At 42.1% G+C, this 13,726-nt stretch overlaps 1 protein-coding gene across 1 annotated transcript; it reads left to right on the top strand.

The window, feature by feature from the left end:
* The first annotated feature begins 566 nt into the window (after window positions 1–566).
* meox1 (mesenchyme homeobox 1) lies at window positions 567–13,499 on the top strand. The gene is made up of 3 exons (XM_080485477.1): window positions 567–1,664; window positions 7,111–7,283; window positions 11,620–13,499. Exons 1-3 carry the CDS (start codon window positions 1,166–1,168, stop codon window positions 11,740–11,742), a joined length of 795 nt encoding a protein of 264 aa, XP_080341603.1. The 5' UTR covers window positions 567–1,165; the 3' UTR covers window positions 11,743–13,499.
* Window positions 13,500–13,726: the final 227 nt, after the last annotated feature.

Below are 13,726 nucleotides of genomic sequence, written 5' to 3'. Positions count from 1 at the left end.
ACACAACACGTCACGTAAAGTGCAAATGGAGCAAAAAGACTCGACTCCCCCCGGGTCGCTGCATTTTCTTACAGAAAATATTCACTTGTGTTGTTTAAAATATGGCCGTGAAATTTCATACTGTGTTTGGTTTGAGTGAGAAACACCTCGGGAGGTGTGAGCGCTCGCGCACGGCCAATATCAAATCCAGTTGTCCTTTCACCTTCGAGCTACAGAAAGTCCAGCCAGGTGGATTTGGGTGTGTCACAGTAACACACACACTTGCGCGGTCATAAAAACACACAGAAAGAGAAAGAAAAAAAGACCATTCAGATTGGAGAGGACAGGCACGGATCAGGGGTCCAGGGGTAAAGGGTGAGTGTTAACTTTCCTCTAAACTGTGTCAAAAAAAAGGAACTAAATTGGGTGTCAGAAAAGCGCTAAAGAGCTGAAATAAGTCAGGATCCCCAGCTCCCATGTGGGTGGGTGCTCGCTTTATACTTTTCAGACAATGTCCCTTTAAAAAGCCCCACGTCTGGAAAGCCCATTAGATGTGCATATAAAATTTCCCCCCGTGATTAATAGTTGATGAGGCAGGGTTGGTTGGAGGGTACTACCAACATGTGGCCTGCAGGGCTCCTCCTCTGCAGTCTCACGTTACACTCCATAAACTTGCCACTCTTTCCCACCTATACGTTTAAAAAGAAGGAGGGCTCACTTGTCAAGAATGTCTTAGAAGAGTTGTGAAAACAGCCAGCACCGAGAAGGGGAGTCATGCAGTTGTGGATGCAGCTCTCCCACCGAGCCACGAGCCAGTCGAGAGGGTGTGTGTGTGTGAGAGAGAGAGAGAGAGAGAGTGCACAGCAGAGGGGGAAAAAGTGTGTGTGAGTGTGTGAGATTGAGAGAGGACGTCATCCGACTCGCTCCCAGAGAGAGAGAGAGAGAGAGAGGGAGCCGTGCTGTCACAGGAAGGCGTCTATCTTCACGCGTTCTGAGCTCTGGAAGAGTCAACAGCCTCTGACAGCAGCGAGTAGAGCAGAGGTGGACGCAGAGACGATGATCGTCAGCTGAAGCTCCTTGAAACAGAAACCGATTCAAAGTCCTCGCTTGCTTTCTGAGGAGGGTTCAAACTCCTCAACCGGGACAAAGACTTGCAAAACTTGCGATTTGAGTGACGTGCACCACCATGGATCAGCCGGCCAGCAGCTGCATGCGAAGCGCCCACCCCAGCAGCCCCATCTGGGGGTGCATGAGGAACCCTCACTCCGGGGTCCCCGGAGCCAACCTGCAGTACCAGCAGGCCCCTTTCTCCCTCCACCAGAAGCCCGAGTTCCTGGCCTACACAGACTTCTCCAGCTCCTGCCTGGTGCCCAGCGCGCCGCACGCCGCGTACCCTCGCGACGACAGACTCTACCCGGAGAGCCAGGGTGGCTACCAGAGGGCCGACTGGCAGTTCAGCCCCTGTGAGACCAGGGTGAGGGCGCCCGAGGCCTGCCCACCTGCTGCGCCCGCGGTGGTGGCCGGCAGCGGCGGAGGCTCCGGAGGGCCCGAGCTGGACAGTGTAGGAGGGGACAGGCTGTCGAGCGGGGTGCCCGGGTGTCTGGAAGGAGAATACTCGCCTCAGAGCGTGGCGTCGGCCGACTCCGACAAGAAGAGCTCCAACAAGAGGAAGAGAGATGTCACAGGTGAGTCGCTGAGACCGATGGAAGCCCGCATCTTAAAACTCTCCCAAAGATGCATTTGAGACTATATGTCGCAATATAACGACAAAAAAACTCTTTTCTGGTATTTTGGTTGATAATATTAAATCAATCAGTTTGATTGAAATATTCTCAGCTCCACATCTGGCAGAGCTTCTCAACATAGAATCTCATGATCCCTATGGATTTGTTAGTGAACCTTCAACACACAAGCATATCAAAAAAAAAATCCACACTATTGTTCCCCGACTATAAATTTGGCAAATAATTGTGTCAAGGTCAAGAATGTCTTCCCTGGCCTCCATCACAGCTGGCAGGGGCACAAATTCCTGCTTCCTCACACAAATCAGTGGCGGAGTCACTCGCTCGCCGCTCCACTATGCGAAAGGTGAGTAGGTGACAAGACTCTCGTGTTCGGGACACATTTTATAAGTAGCCGTCGCATCCTCCGATTGTTCGTGAGCGTTCACAGAGCGGCCGTGATTCATGGCGCACCAGAAGGATTCATGGTGCTGCTGTATCCGTTGGAAATGGACCATTGTGCTATGAGCGTTATAGTAAAATATGGTGCAAGAGGTGAAGCGTTTTCATACACCACAGGTTCTCCAGACCGATTTTATTACAGGTAAATTAGCAAATTTTAAAAAGATTGAAAGTATCTTAGATAGTTCTACATGAGTAAAGAAAAATACTGTGAAAACAGTTGTTGTAGATAAATAAATAAAAGGCTTCAGGAGGTGAAAAGTGGTAAATCTCTTGTCGAGTAGCACTGCGTGCTTTTGGATTAAAACGCCATTTATTCCCTCTATCGTGTTTCACGCTTGATAATAGAAAGAAAAAGTAAGTGATAGTCATGACAGACGTAATTCCACAGACATAATATGAGCAGCAAGGCCAACATGCTTACATAAATGTTTATTTTTGATCTCCTTTTAAATGTTTTAATACTCAGAATATTACTCTTTTATAATTAAAAAAAAAGAAATTCTAACATATGTGATCATTCAAGATGATTGACGACGGAAGCAGGAAAAAAAAACTTAAAAACAAAATCTTAAAATGCTTGAACCAATATTTCAGTTGGATTTTAATAGAATATTATATTAGTGGGTAAAGTTTGCTGAAATAATACGAGTGCAGATCCCATCAGCTCAATGGCCCAGCAGTATGGTGGGATCTGTTCAATCTGAACTCACCATATCTGAAGTGCTGAAGTAATTATTTGGAACAACTACATGGCCAAATGTATGCAACAGACATGAGTGTAATTGAAAAGGAGAAGGTGGGAGAGGACCCCCCCAAACCCCCCCTACCCCTCACCCACCCTTATCCCCAAACCCTCCCTTTCTTTACCTTGTTGTAACCTCCACTCACGACTCTGAAAACATGCCAAACCACGTCTGGTAAAATCACTTTCCTGTGAGCCCACTTCTTACATTCTTATCCATTGACATTTTCCTGTCGTTAAGCCGTAACACAATCTCCCACTGAGTGCATGCAACATGTCTGACCACTACATCAGCTCTGGGTTTCGCAAAAAAAAAAGAAAAGAAAAAAGAAGCCATTCAGTTTTGCATTGACTAGCTGGTCGAGGAGCATATATTAGGAAAATGACCTGCAGGCATTTTGCATTACAGACGCAGCTGCTGTGCAGTCTGTGTATTTGTACTGACGTGGAAACGTGCTGCACTCACACTAATGCTGCCAAATGTTTAAAACCAAAAAGATATGATCTGATGCCGGTCTGCGCCTGACGATAATTATAGTGCATATTGTAATATTTCACAGCAACTTTGGACGAGCAGCCACCAAACGGTGTTAGTCTTGAATGTATTTCAAGTTCCGAAATCTTTACAACTCAGAAAGAATATTAATTTCCAGGAAGTTTATTCATAAGACAATAATATGAATACATCTACTTTCATATAAACATGATTTATCTCCTACTTTTTAACACATGAAATGTCTTTGCCAATTGTCAGAAGTACATTTTAAATTCATATAGTCGGACGCGAGACTTTTATTAACTGATAAATGCAGAAATCTGGACATTCAACCCAGGTTGAACCAATGAAACATCTTGATCCATTGCGAAATTCTACCTCTCAGTTTTACACACAGAAATCATGCGATCAATCACACAAGCAGTTTTTGCCTGGGGTTTCTACTTAAAAAATAATCACTAATTTACTACAGGTTTAATTCCTTCCTGATTAAGACAAACTGCTTTTTCACCGGTCGCCCAGAAAGGACCAAATGCTGTTTGGCTTGGGGTCCCTGCTGGGCGCAGAAGCCCCTCTCCCTGGAACGTTTACAGCCTCTGGCTGTGCAAGATATTTATTGGGGGTCTGTTTAGTGAGAGCCGGTGTGCCCTGCCAGGTGTTCAAGTCCAACTAAAACCTGCTGGACGCGGCTTCACACCGAGTACACACACACACACACACACACACACACACACACACACACACACACACACACACACACACACACACACACACACTGTACTGACCTACATTAACTTGTTGCCCCCGTGTGCATAACGACTTTTGGCCTCATCCTAACCTTAAAGCATCTCTTCATTGCAACATTTGAGCATTTTTGCTATGCGGACCTCAATTTTTGTGATCACACTGATACCTATTAGAGGCAGAAGTCCCCACGAATATAGATAAACAAGTACAGCCACACACAAACGCGTTGTGTTTTCCTTGATTTCAGGGAATTTGCATTGACTTACATTCATCTCCTTCATTAAAACTCATTTGTAACTCCTTCATTTTATACTGTAAACTAACTCTAAAGTCAGTCCAACCCTGAAGCCTGTATTCACCTTTAGATATTAAGATTTGTCCAGCAGCTAAGTCAAATTCTGTGACCAAAGTATCAGGAACACCAAGGCACATTGTGTTTTCATGCTTTTTGTTCACATTGAACTTAATTAAATAGATTTCCTGCAGACTTGCTCTAAGATTTAACTAATCATCTGATAATAATCAATAACTATCTGGTCAACCGTCGCCATGGCATTGTGTGAAATATGGTCGATGTCCCCATCAGGAAGAAGAACATACACATAGGGTCATTCCTTTTGGAGATGTTGCATTGCCATTCTCTATTCTGCAAAAACCTTCTCCTATGTCTTAATGCAATTATACATGAGACATGAGAGTCCCCACAATGACAATAGTCCCCATTTGTTAATGTCCCCATACGTGTAGAAAAACAAGAAGAAACACACATTACGTTTTAATACATTTTAGGTACATTTCCTTTACTAAAGTTTCTTTCTTTCAGAATGACTCCAAACTCATCTATAACCACTGCTTGCATAACCAAAACCCTGACGCTAAAATATTCCTGCACTTTCAAAATCTGTCCTCATTTGGAAAAGATTTTTGTCCCTTGACTCCCGGCATTTAATATGTAAACAGATTTTTGTCCCCACAATGGTTGTAGTTACACATACACACACAGACACACACCCGTGTCCTCGTCTGCCCAGTCTCATCTGGACCAGGTACCGCACTCCATTTCGCAATTTGGCTCCTTGCTCTGGCAAACGCAGAGCAAAACGTCTCACTTTGACAAATTAGGGCCATTTTTCTGGAGATTACATCAGCTGCTCGTGTCGCTACCAATCCTCAATTATTAGCCCAGCTCATAGTTTTTTTTTTTAAAAATTGTATTTCTTTTTTTTTTTTTTATTGAAAGTTAAATCAACCAGCTTTCATTTTTATTTATCCTGGTAAATGAGGTTTGAAAATTCCACCTTCTCCTGGAGGCAATATGAAGGCACGGGAAACTTGTAAATCTTTGTATTAAAACTGTTTTGGATTGGACGATTGTGGGTTTGCTCAGAGGGAAACAAAACGGTGTGAATACTGACATCAGTCCTCAGAAAGTCACATTTACATCTCGGCTCATCTCATAGAGATATCTGGGCCTTTTCTTCTTTTTTTTTTTTTTTGTTCCCCCTGATGCGTGCCTGTCACGTAGAGATGAGTTAATGTGGATTTCCCTTGACTGCTCCGGTGGGAAATGCCCCGACACACACGCCCACATAGCGCTCGGACCTGGACACATCCGCACCTTTGTTCTTTTGTTAGAGGCTTTAACGATGTTCCGCTGCATTCCTCTCCTAACTCGGTCCCTCTGTGGCCGGTTTGGTGGCCCCTGCCCCTGCAGTGATAAATTCCCACACGCACACCATGAATTTACATGCAGGCGTGTGCTAAGACTGGAAACAGTCAAATAACGGCGGATAAAAATGCATCAGACCCACAAGTTGCAGGTGAACGGGACTCAGAAGGCCGGGTCAGGGTGGTCTGCTTTTAAAATGTTTACTATACGAGGGGCCTCCCACTAAACTCTGGAGCGGTGGTTTGTTGGTTGCAGAGGTCCATCAGGTCTGCTTAACAGTCATCCAGAGGCTGCCACACAATAGGTAGGGAGCTAATCCCACTCAGATTAGTGGTTAATAAAGTGGAGTTGAGCTTAAGCCGACTTCTGGAGCCACAACATCAGCAAATGAAAGGAAATTAACTGTTTGAGCTTCCTATAAACGAGAGGGCTAGTCTGGTGCTGGTCTTAATTTTTAGTAATCGTTTTAGTAAGAGAAAAGATCGCAGTGCAACAATCAGTCTCAGCTAAAGAGCCGATGGCAGCAAGGCTCGTAGTGGGAGACAACGGTAAAAAGCGTGGGCATCGAAAGTCATGATGCGGGATAAGAGCTGCAAACATTTTGAGACGTGAAAGTCTGTCAGATTTCATTTGGTTTTTCATTTGGAAATTTCAAGGTACAAACATTTAGGACCAAAGTAAGGGAACGTGGCATTTTGGTAAAAAGGGTTCAGTTATGGAAGAATCTAGAAAAGGACGTAAAAGATCCTAAAAGAAAAGTGATAAAACAAGGTTTTTATTGAAGTACAAAGAAATGTGTTTATTAAATTGTATTAATGCAATAGTTTGTTTTGTTTTTTTTCAGAAAAATAACTCCGATATAAGCATGAGGGGCCATGAAGGCCGTCTGGACTTTGGAGTCATTTTGTTTGATATTTGGTTTTAATTTTCAATAGAAAGGATTAATTAAGATAAAGGGGCAGAGTATATAAGTTAATCTTCAAGCAGGAATTTGAAAACCTTTGTTCTGTATTGTAACGTATAAAATTTTGGGTTTTCTTTTCTTTTTTAATACAATGAAATAAATAGATAAACTAAAGGTCAGACATAAGAGTTTCGATTTAAAAGGCATTAAATGTAGTGACCTCTCGGGATCAACTCCAATTTTTTTTCAATTCATCTCAAATAAGTTTATTTATTGGTTTGTTGAATTGAGCTGAACTAAAATGCAATCGACACCACTGATCTAACGCTGATTCAGTCTCCTGCAGAAACACTGACTCTCTCTCTCTCTCTCTCTCTCCCCATCCAGATATACAGGAGTCCAGTTTTAAGGTGGACTCCAGCTGCAAAGCCCGGAAAGAGCGCACGGCGTTCACCAAGGAGCAGCTGAGAGAGCTGGAGGCCGAGTTCACCCACCACAACTACCTGACCCGACTGCGGCGCTACGAGATCGCCGTCAACCTGGACCTCACAGAGAGACAGGTACTCCACCTTAACCAGGTCTAACATCAACCAAGACAGGTACTCCACCTTAACCAGGTCTAACATCAACCTGGACCTCACAGAGAGACAGGTACTCCACCTTAACCAGGTCTAACATCAACCAAGACAGGTACTCCACCTTAACCAGGTCTAACATCAACCTGGACCTCACAGAGAGACAGGTACTCCACCTTAACCAGGTCTAACAGCAACCAAGACAGGTACTCCACCTTAACCAGGTCTAACATCAACCTGGACCTCACAGAGAGACAGGTACTCCACCTTAACCAGGTCTAACAGCAACCAAGACAGGTACTCCACCTTAACCAGGTCTAACAGCAACCAAGACAGGTACTCCACCTTAACGAGGTCTAACAGCAACCAAGACAAGTACTCCACCTTAACCAGGTCTAACATCAACCTGGAGCTCACAGAGAGACAGGTACTCCACCTTCGGCAACAGGTGGTTTCTAATTCTGGATTTTTGCTTAACAGTGAAAAAAAACAAAACGCAAATCACATCCCAGGCTATGAAAACCTTGGTTGTTAAAATTACAAAAAGACCATTTAAAATGTGTTTTTTATTCTGAATGGCAGATATTGTGTCTGTTCCTTCTATTATACTTTTTTTTTTTTTCCACCCACTGTATAAAAATGCCGTAAAAGAAAATGAAAATGGAAGAAAATAAACCAACAAGCAGACCGGCCAACCACATAATCACCACTTATTACAAATGTCCCTCTTCCAGTTTTACTACAACACAAATGCATGAACATAGTTTGAATCACAATGAGTGTTTTTTTCCACCCATATTTTTTTTTTCTCTTTTTTCTGTATTTTCTGCGGCCTGAGCGGAATGACATGCAGTTTAATGAGTGGGCGGCAGCTCCAGACCTGATGAAATCGGGCTAACATGTGTCGATGCTGCTGGATAAGAAAAAAAAAATAAAAAATTTAATTCAGTTTTTTAAATAAAAACTTGAGTCTGTCTGTCAGGTCCAGTGTCCCAGCTCCTCCTAATGAGGCCACGGTGCCACTGTGACCACACATACTGCCGTCTGCTGCTAAATCTGTTTCCCAGACCCCTCAAACACACACACACACACACACACACACACACACACACACACACACACACACACACACACACACACACACACACACGGTTCCATCTTCAGCTGGAGCTCCCACTGCGACTCGGCCCACATGCTTTGGAGGTCCGCCATGCTTTCAATCAGGCTGCAGTATGTGGGAAGAGACGGATCTGGATGCACAGGACGGTCAAACTGCACGCAGCTGCCGTCCAAACAGAGAAACCTGCCGGAGTGAGTCCGTGCACTCGCGCAACGTGCACAAGCGAAACATTTTGTGGGGAAAGCATCTTCTCGTTGATCCCTTTATCAGGCAGTCGATGTATTTCTATAGCTCCATTCAGACACAATGCAATTCACAAAGGAATAAAGGAAAGACGTTAAAAACAAGGCGATTCGGCGAAATAATAAAATGTGCCGTACTTATTAAGTTAATGACATGGAATAATTATATCACAAAATAGTTTGACATTGAATTTTGCATGATTTCTGGAATTCGTACAAATATTGCAAAGCAAAAGATCTGTGCTTAATACCTTAATCTAAATCAATTAAACGCCAATGGCTGATTTTTTCTTTTCAGGCACTCCCGTAATGCGTCGGCTAAGTTTGAACTACTCAGCAGTAAAATGATTGTATCACCTTCATAAAAAAACGAAAAACAATAACATCATTTATCAATTTTTTTACATAAATCACAAAAAAAATGCACAATTACAGTTGTTTGTATTCCTGACAATTTTCTTCTACAGTACAAACCTTCCATAATAAAGGGTCCCAGTACCTAAAACAAGTTGATTGTTCCCCATTTATATTCTTTATATTGATTTCCATTGCCTTTATAGAGTTTTACCAGACCGTCCCACTCAAGTTGACATGTGGCCCCTGAACTAAAATGAGTTTGACGCTACTGGTTTGAACTATGACCTTTACCTTTTGCAACGTCTCACCGAGAGTCGGGGATTTATTGAGCACAATAGTGGCATTTAGCTGGTAAAAATTCTTTACAAAAGTGATCCAAAGGAGAGTCTGTTATTTTCATGTTCTATTGTGTACAAAGTTTTTTTTTTTTTAAACGAATGACAGTCGTGTTTTTGCAAAATGTGAGTTCTGGCCGTTTCTCCAAAACCTGGATTCTGGGGTGGAGGAAGGCGGCTTACCTGCAGGCTCTCCACTCATGTCAAAAAAAACCCTGAATTTATAAGAAGCTGGCATTCCCAGTGCTTTCATTTTGAGATTTCCTAGCTGTTTGGCTCCGCTGATGTTTTTGACAAATGTGAGAACGTAGAGGGGGTCTGCAGCCTTTCCTAAAGGCAACCTGGGGGGTTTCCAAGGAAAATGGTTTTTGAACCACTGCTCCTTTAACTGAAACTCAGTAAGAAAAATATTCCATTTAGAGGGGGGAGAAGCCCAAAATATGTGATATAGGGATGTTTTTGGGCACTTCTTATAATAGCATAACATCTGAGAGTCTTTTGAAATACCATATATCTTTAAGTGCACTATAATGGATTATTGTAAAATCAACTAATCTTGGACAAACACCTTCAACCCACACCGGTGGACCAGGAAACGATCTCAGTCTCACGCAAGTCAAAAAAGTGTGTCTGCACACACGCGAGCCTCAATCAGGCTCAATGAAGGAAGACGCCATTGACGTTTCTTTTAAAAACTAATGCAAGTTAGTGAAATCAGCGATCAGAAAAAGGCTGAACATGAAGTAAAGTATCTTTATATGCTCGTTTTACCTCAATCCCACCAAATATCTGCTAATCCGCCTCCATCAATAAACTATTCGCTCCTTTATTAGAAGCAAGCGAAAACAAGTTAGTGGGTTGTGCAACTTTTTGAAAACAAAACTTTTCAAAAATGCTCAGTCTCTATGGAAACGGATGAAAAAGTTCATTTTTCGAAAACTTTTCATAAACGCTCCAACTCCAACGCCGTGTACCCCAAGCCTTATTTGTTAAATTATAAACTGCTTACTTTTTTTGTTTTCTTACTTTTTTGCACCGACTCTCTCACAGGAAGTGTCCGTTTCTCACTGCTATTTTTGGCCGGACGGTGAAAATATGAGCTCACTCTCATTTCGAAGCTGTGCGCTGATACAGATGAGCACCGCCGCCACTGAAAGTGCAGTAAAATCACATCCTGCTTCCTGATAGTTGACTTTCTGTGACCGGCTGTCTACACGAGACGCTCTGCTTGCAGTTTGCTGGTTGTTGGTGTTTTTTTTTTTGTTTTTTTATGGATTTTTCGAGCCAGACCTGCGCGTATTCGACAATCCACGCTCCCTGCAAGTGCCAACGCAAACCAAGCTCATTTATATTCTGCGCTGAGAGATTTGTGGGGGGATTATTTGTCAATGTTTTGTGCTGACTCTGTTGTAAGTTTTTCCTAAAAAATTGCAAAAGTAGAGAAAAGACACTGTGATCGGGTTACAGGTTCAAACACGGTGAGTGTTTGTGTTCACAGGCTGTAAGATTCAGGCTCCACTCCTGTTGTCTTATAGGAAGACTGTTTTTGGTTCCAATGCACGGAAGGCTGCAAGTTACTGCGATTTGGGACATTTAATAATCTCTTATTGAAGTTATAGCAAATTTTTTCTATGAAATAAAACAGACGTAACATCAGATATTACTCTGGATGATCAGGCGTCATCAATTTTTCAATCAGATTTTCAAAATTCTTATATGCTATAAGAGATTGTTTATTCACACTCCAGGCCTCGTTTCCGCGACAATGAAAATGCAACTTTTTGAAAACTCTCTTGAGTCTGTCTCCATGGAAACGGTTGGAAAAGCAACTTTTCTCAAACACATATGCACATGTGAACCGCAGCCAGAGTGTCAATCGTTCTTCTGAGTGAGTGACGTTTTTCAAAACGTTGCCGTCTAAATGTGAAACATTTCTAAAACGAAAACGCAAAAACGATGCATTTTCACTTGAAACACTGTCCCGTTCACGTTGCTTTATATTAATTGTCAGTCCATATGGGGCCGTATCCTGGATTAGATTGACAATTAGCAATTTGATATGTGAAGTCAGTGTGGGGGGGCGGGGCTTAAAAAAAAAACATTTTTATTGGACGCAGAATCAGGAAGACTGACATACTTAACACCGTTTCACAGGAAGAGAAACTTGTTGTGATTCATTGTGAGTTAAAAACAGGAAAAACAGATCATTATTTCTTGTCTCTACTCGGTCTTGAAACGCTCACGTGTGTCGTGTTTCCTCGCCGCAGGTCAAAGTTTGGTTCCAGAACCGGCGGATGAAGTGGAAGCGGGTGAAGGGAGGACAGTCGGCTTCGCCCAACGACCTGGAAAATGACGACATAGACTCGGCCGCCTCGCCCAGCTCCGAATGATCGCGGACGGCGGCACTGAAGCGAAGCTTTAAAGAACAGACAGGAGGGAATCAAAGACGCAACTGGACACAACTTCCTCTCCTTCTCATGGAAACTTTCTAGAGACTCTTCTTTTTAAATCCCAGGAAGAAAACACTGAGCCTCCAGAGCTGTTTTCTGTTGTAAATACTTGATCTGTGTCCATGTTGAACGGCTTTTTCGATACTTTAGTGACAAATCCTCCCGTCGTCATTCCTTCTTGTCTGAATATGGAAGACGACCCTCGTGGTCGGGGTAGGTTAGAGTCTCCACAGCGGCGTCGGGGACGTATCGGCCCTGATGTGATTGTGTTTGAGTTGCATCCCGTTGGGTTCCAGTGTTGTAATCACCGTCGTCCGACGCTTGACTACAACCACCTGGGAAAAGTCAGACTGCAGAGCGTTGCCAAGCCGTAAGTGCCTCCTTATCAGATCAGCCTTTTTTTTTTTTCCACTTTGTCAGTTTCTTTTACCTTGAATATAGTTTTTTTTTCCTGTCAAGAATTTTTTTATACTACTCTTTTTTTTTTTTTTTTTTTATACAATTTGAATGTTATTGATAAAACACAGATGTTGACTGTTATTGCAAATAGAATAAATCATCTGCTGCAAAATGGGGAGCACATCTCAATAATTTCTTCCACCTGGAAATGTTTCTTCACGACCGGACAGTCGGGATCGTACGTGGGTTTTATTGGCCGTCGCTTTTATCACGTGTGGAATTACGTGAGACATTATGTGGCTATAACTGCTGAGGGAAAAGTTACTGAGTAGCAGCTTGAGTCCAGGTGATGCAAAAGTAGAAAATACACATAATATCCATCGTTAAGTCGATTATTTCTTGGTTTTAGCAGCTAAAGGTTCCGTTTACAAGTGAAGACGTAAAACTTTCACGGCACTTTTGGTGTCGGTTTACACGACGCTCGGAGCCTCTGAAAACGAAGCTTTTTGAAAACGGCTTTAAAAGCGACGAAAGATGCAACTTTTTTTTAAAGTCTGCGTATTGTTATTGGATTTTAATGTGTTGTTCTCTGCACACGTGCGCGTGTCTTTTCATCACAAAAACAACCAACAGCGCCAACCCATGGCCTGGCATGCTAACTACATAGTTTTCGACGTTTCTGCCGTTTCCATGGAAACAGACATCGTAACATGAAAGTTTCCTGAAACAAACACGCAAAAACGAAAGAAACGTCGTTAAACAGGCCCTAACAAATATTTTTTCCTTCAGCATGTCAAAATACAAATAACAAGTTTTTCCCACATTTCCTGTATCAGAGGGATGGGAAACGTTCATCATGGTGAGGAGGCGCAAAAACATACAAAAGGGCCCAATTTTATGTTTAAGAATGGCAGTTAATTTAGCAAAGGACTAAATTAATCTCTATGATTTAATCTTATTAGAAGCTTACATAGAAACACATTAATTTAAATATTCAGAGGATATCTAATATTTATATTGGGTTGAAATGTGGTTAAATTAACTTACTTGGATCACAGTTTTTTGGGGCAAACTACCTAATATTGTAGTAGAACTTTAACAACAGTAATTCTAAACAAAAATACATTTTTCAAAAAGTACAAACCATTTATAGTTTGATATTCAACCAAGCACAACTAGTATACAAAACTTGGACTAATTGTCATAATACAAAACAAATCATTCCAATGAAAATCACTTTAAAAGGTTAAACGTGTGGCAACCAAGTGTCAAGTGTCCCTCAAGTACAAGTGTCCTTTAAAAAAAAAAAAAAAAAAAAAGATGGTTTCAGTGTACTTATTTGATCTTATTTTTCAAGTGTTTTTCCTTGAAGTAAGGTTTAAATTAATTTTATACATTAAAAAGACAGTTTATAAATATGAAAACGGGTGCAAACATGGTATTGCTCATACACACACGTGTAGAAGCTGTATGTGCGAAATAACTCACACAGATTTATTTTGTGTGTTCGCCTCGCTGAATATGG

The sequence above is a fragment of the Lipophrys pholis genome, assembly GCF_963383615.2.
Source record: "Lipophrys pholis genome assembly, chromosome: 1".
In the NCBI taxonomy this organism is placed as follows: Eukaryota; Metazoa; Chordata; class Actinopteri; order Blenniiformes; family Blenniidae; genus Lipophrys; species Lipophrys pholis.
Note: the sequence above shows the minus strand (reverse complement) of the source record. Positions and strands in the feature narration are given on the sequence as shown.

Bases quoted from the DNA above. Each gene is read 5' to 3' on its own strand.
- meox1 (XM_080485477.1), top strand. From the start codon at position 1,166: ATGGATCAGCCGGCCAGCAGCTGCATGCGAAGCGCCCACCCCAGCAGC. The intron at 1,665-7,110 runs GTGAGTCGCTGA...CTCCCCATCCAG, and splicing joins GAGGAAGAGAGATGTCACAG to ATATACAGGAGTCCAGTTTT. The intron at 7,284-11,619 runs GTACTCCACCTT...TCCTCGCCGCAG, and splicing joins TGGACCTCACAGAGAGACAG to GTCAAAGTTTGGTTCCAGAA.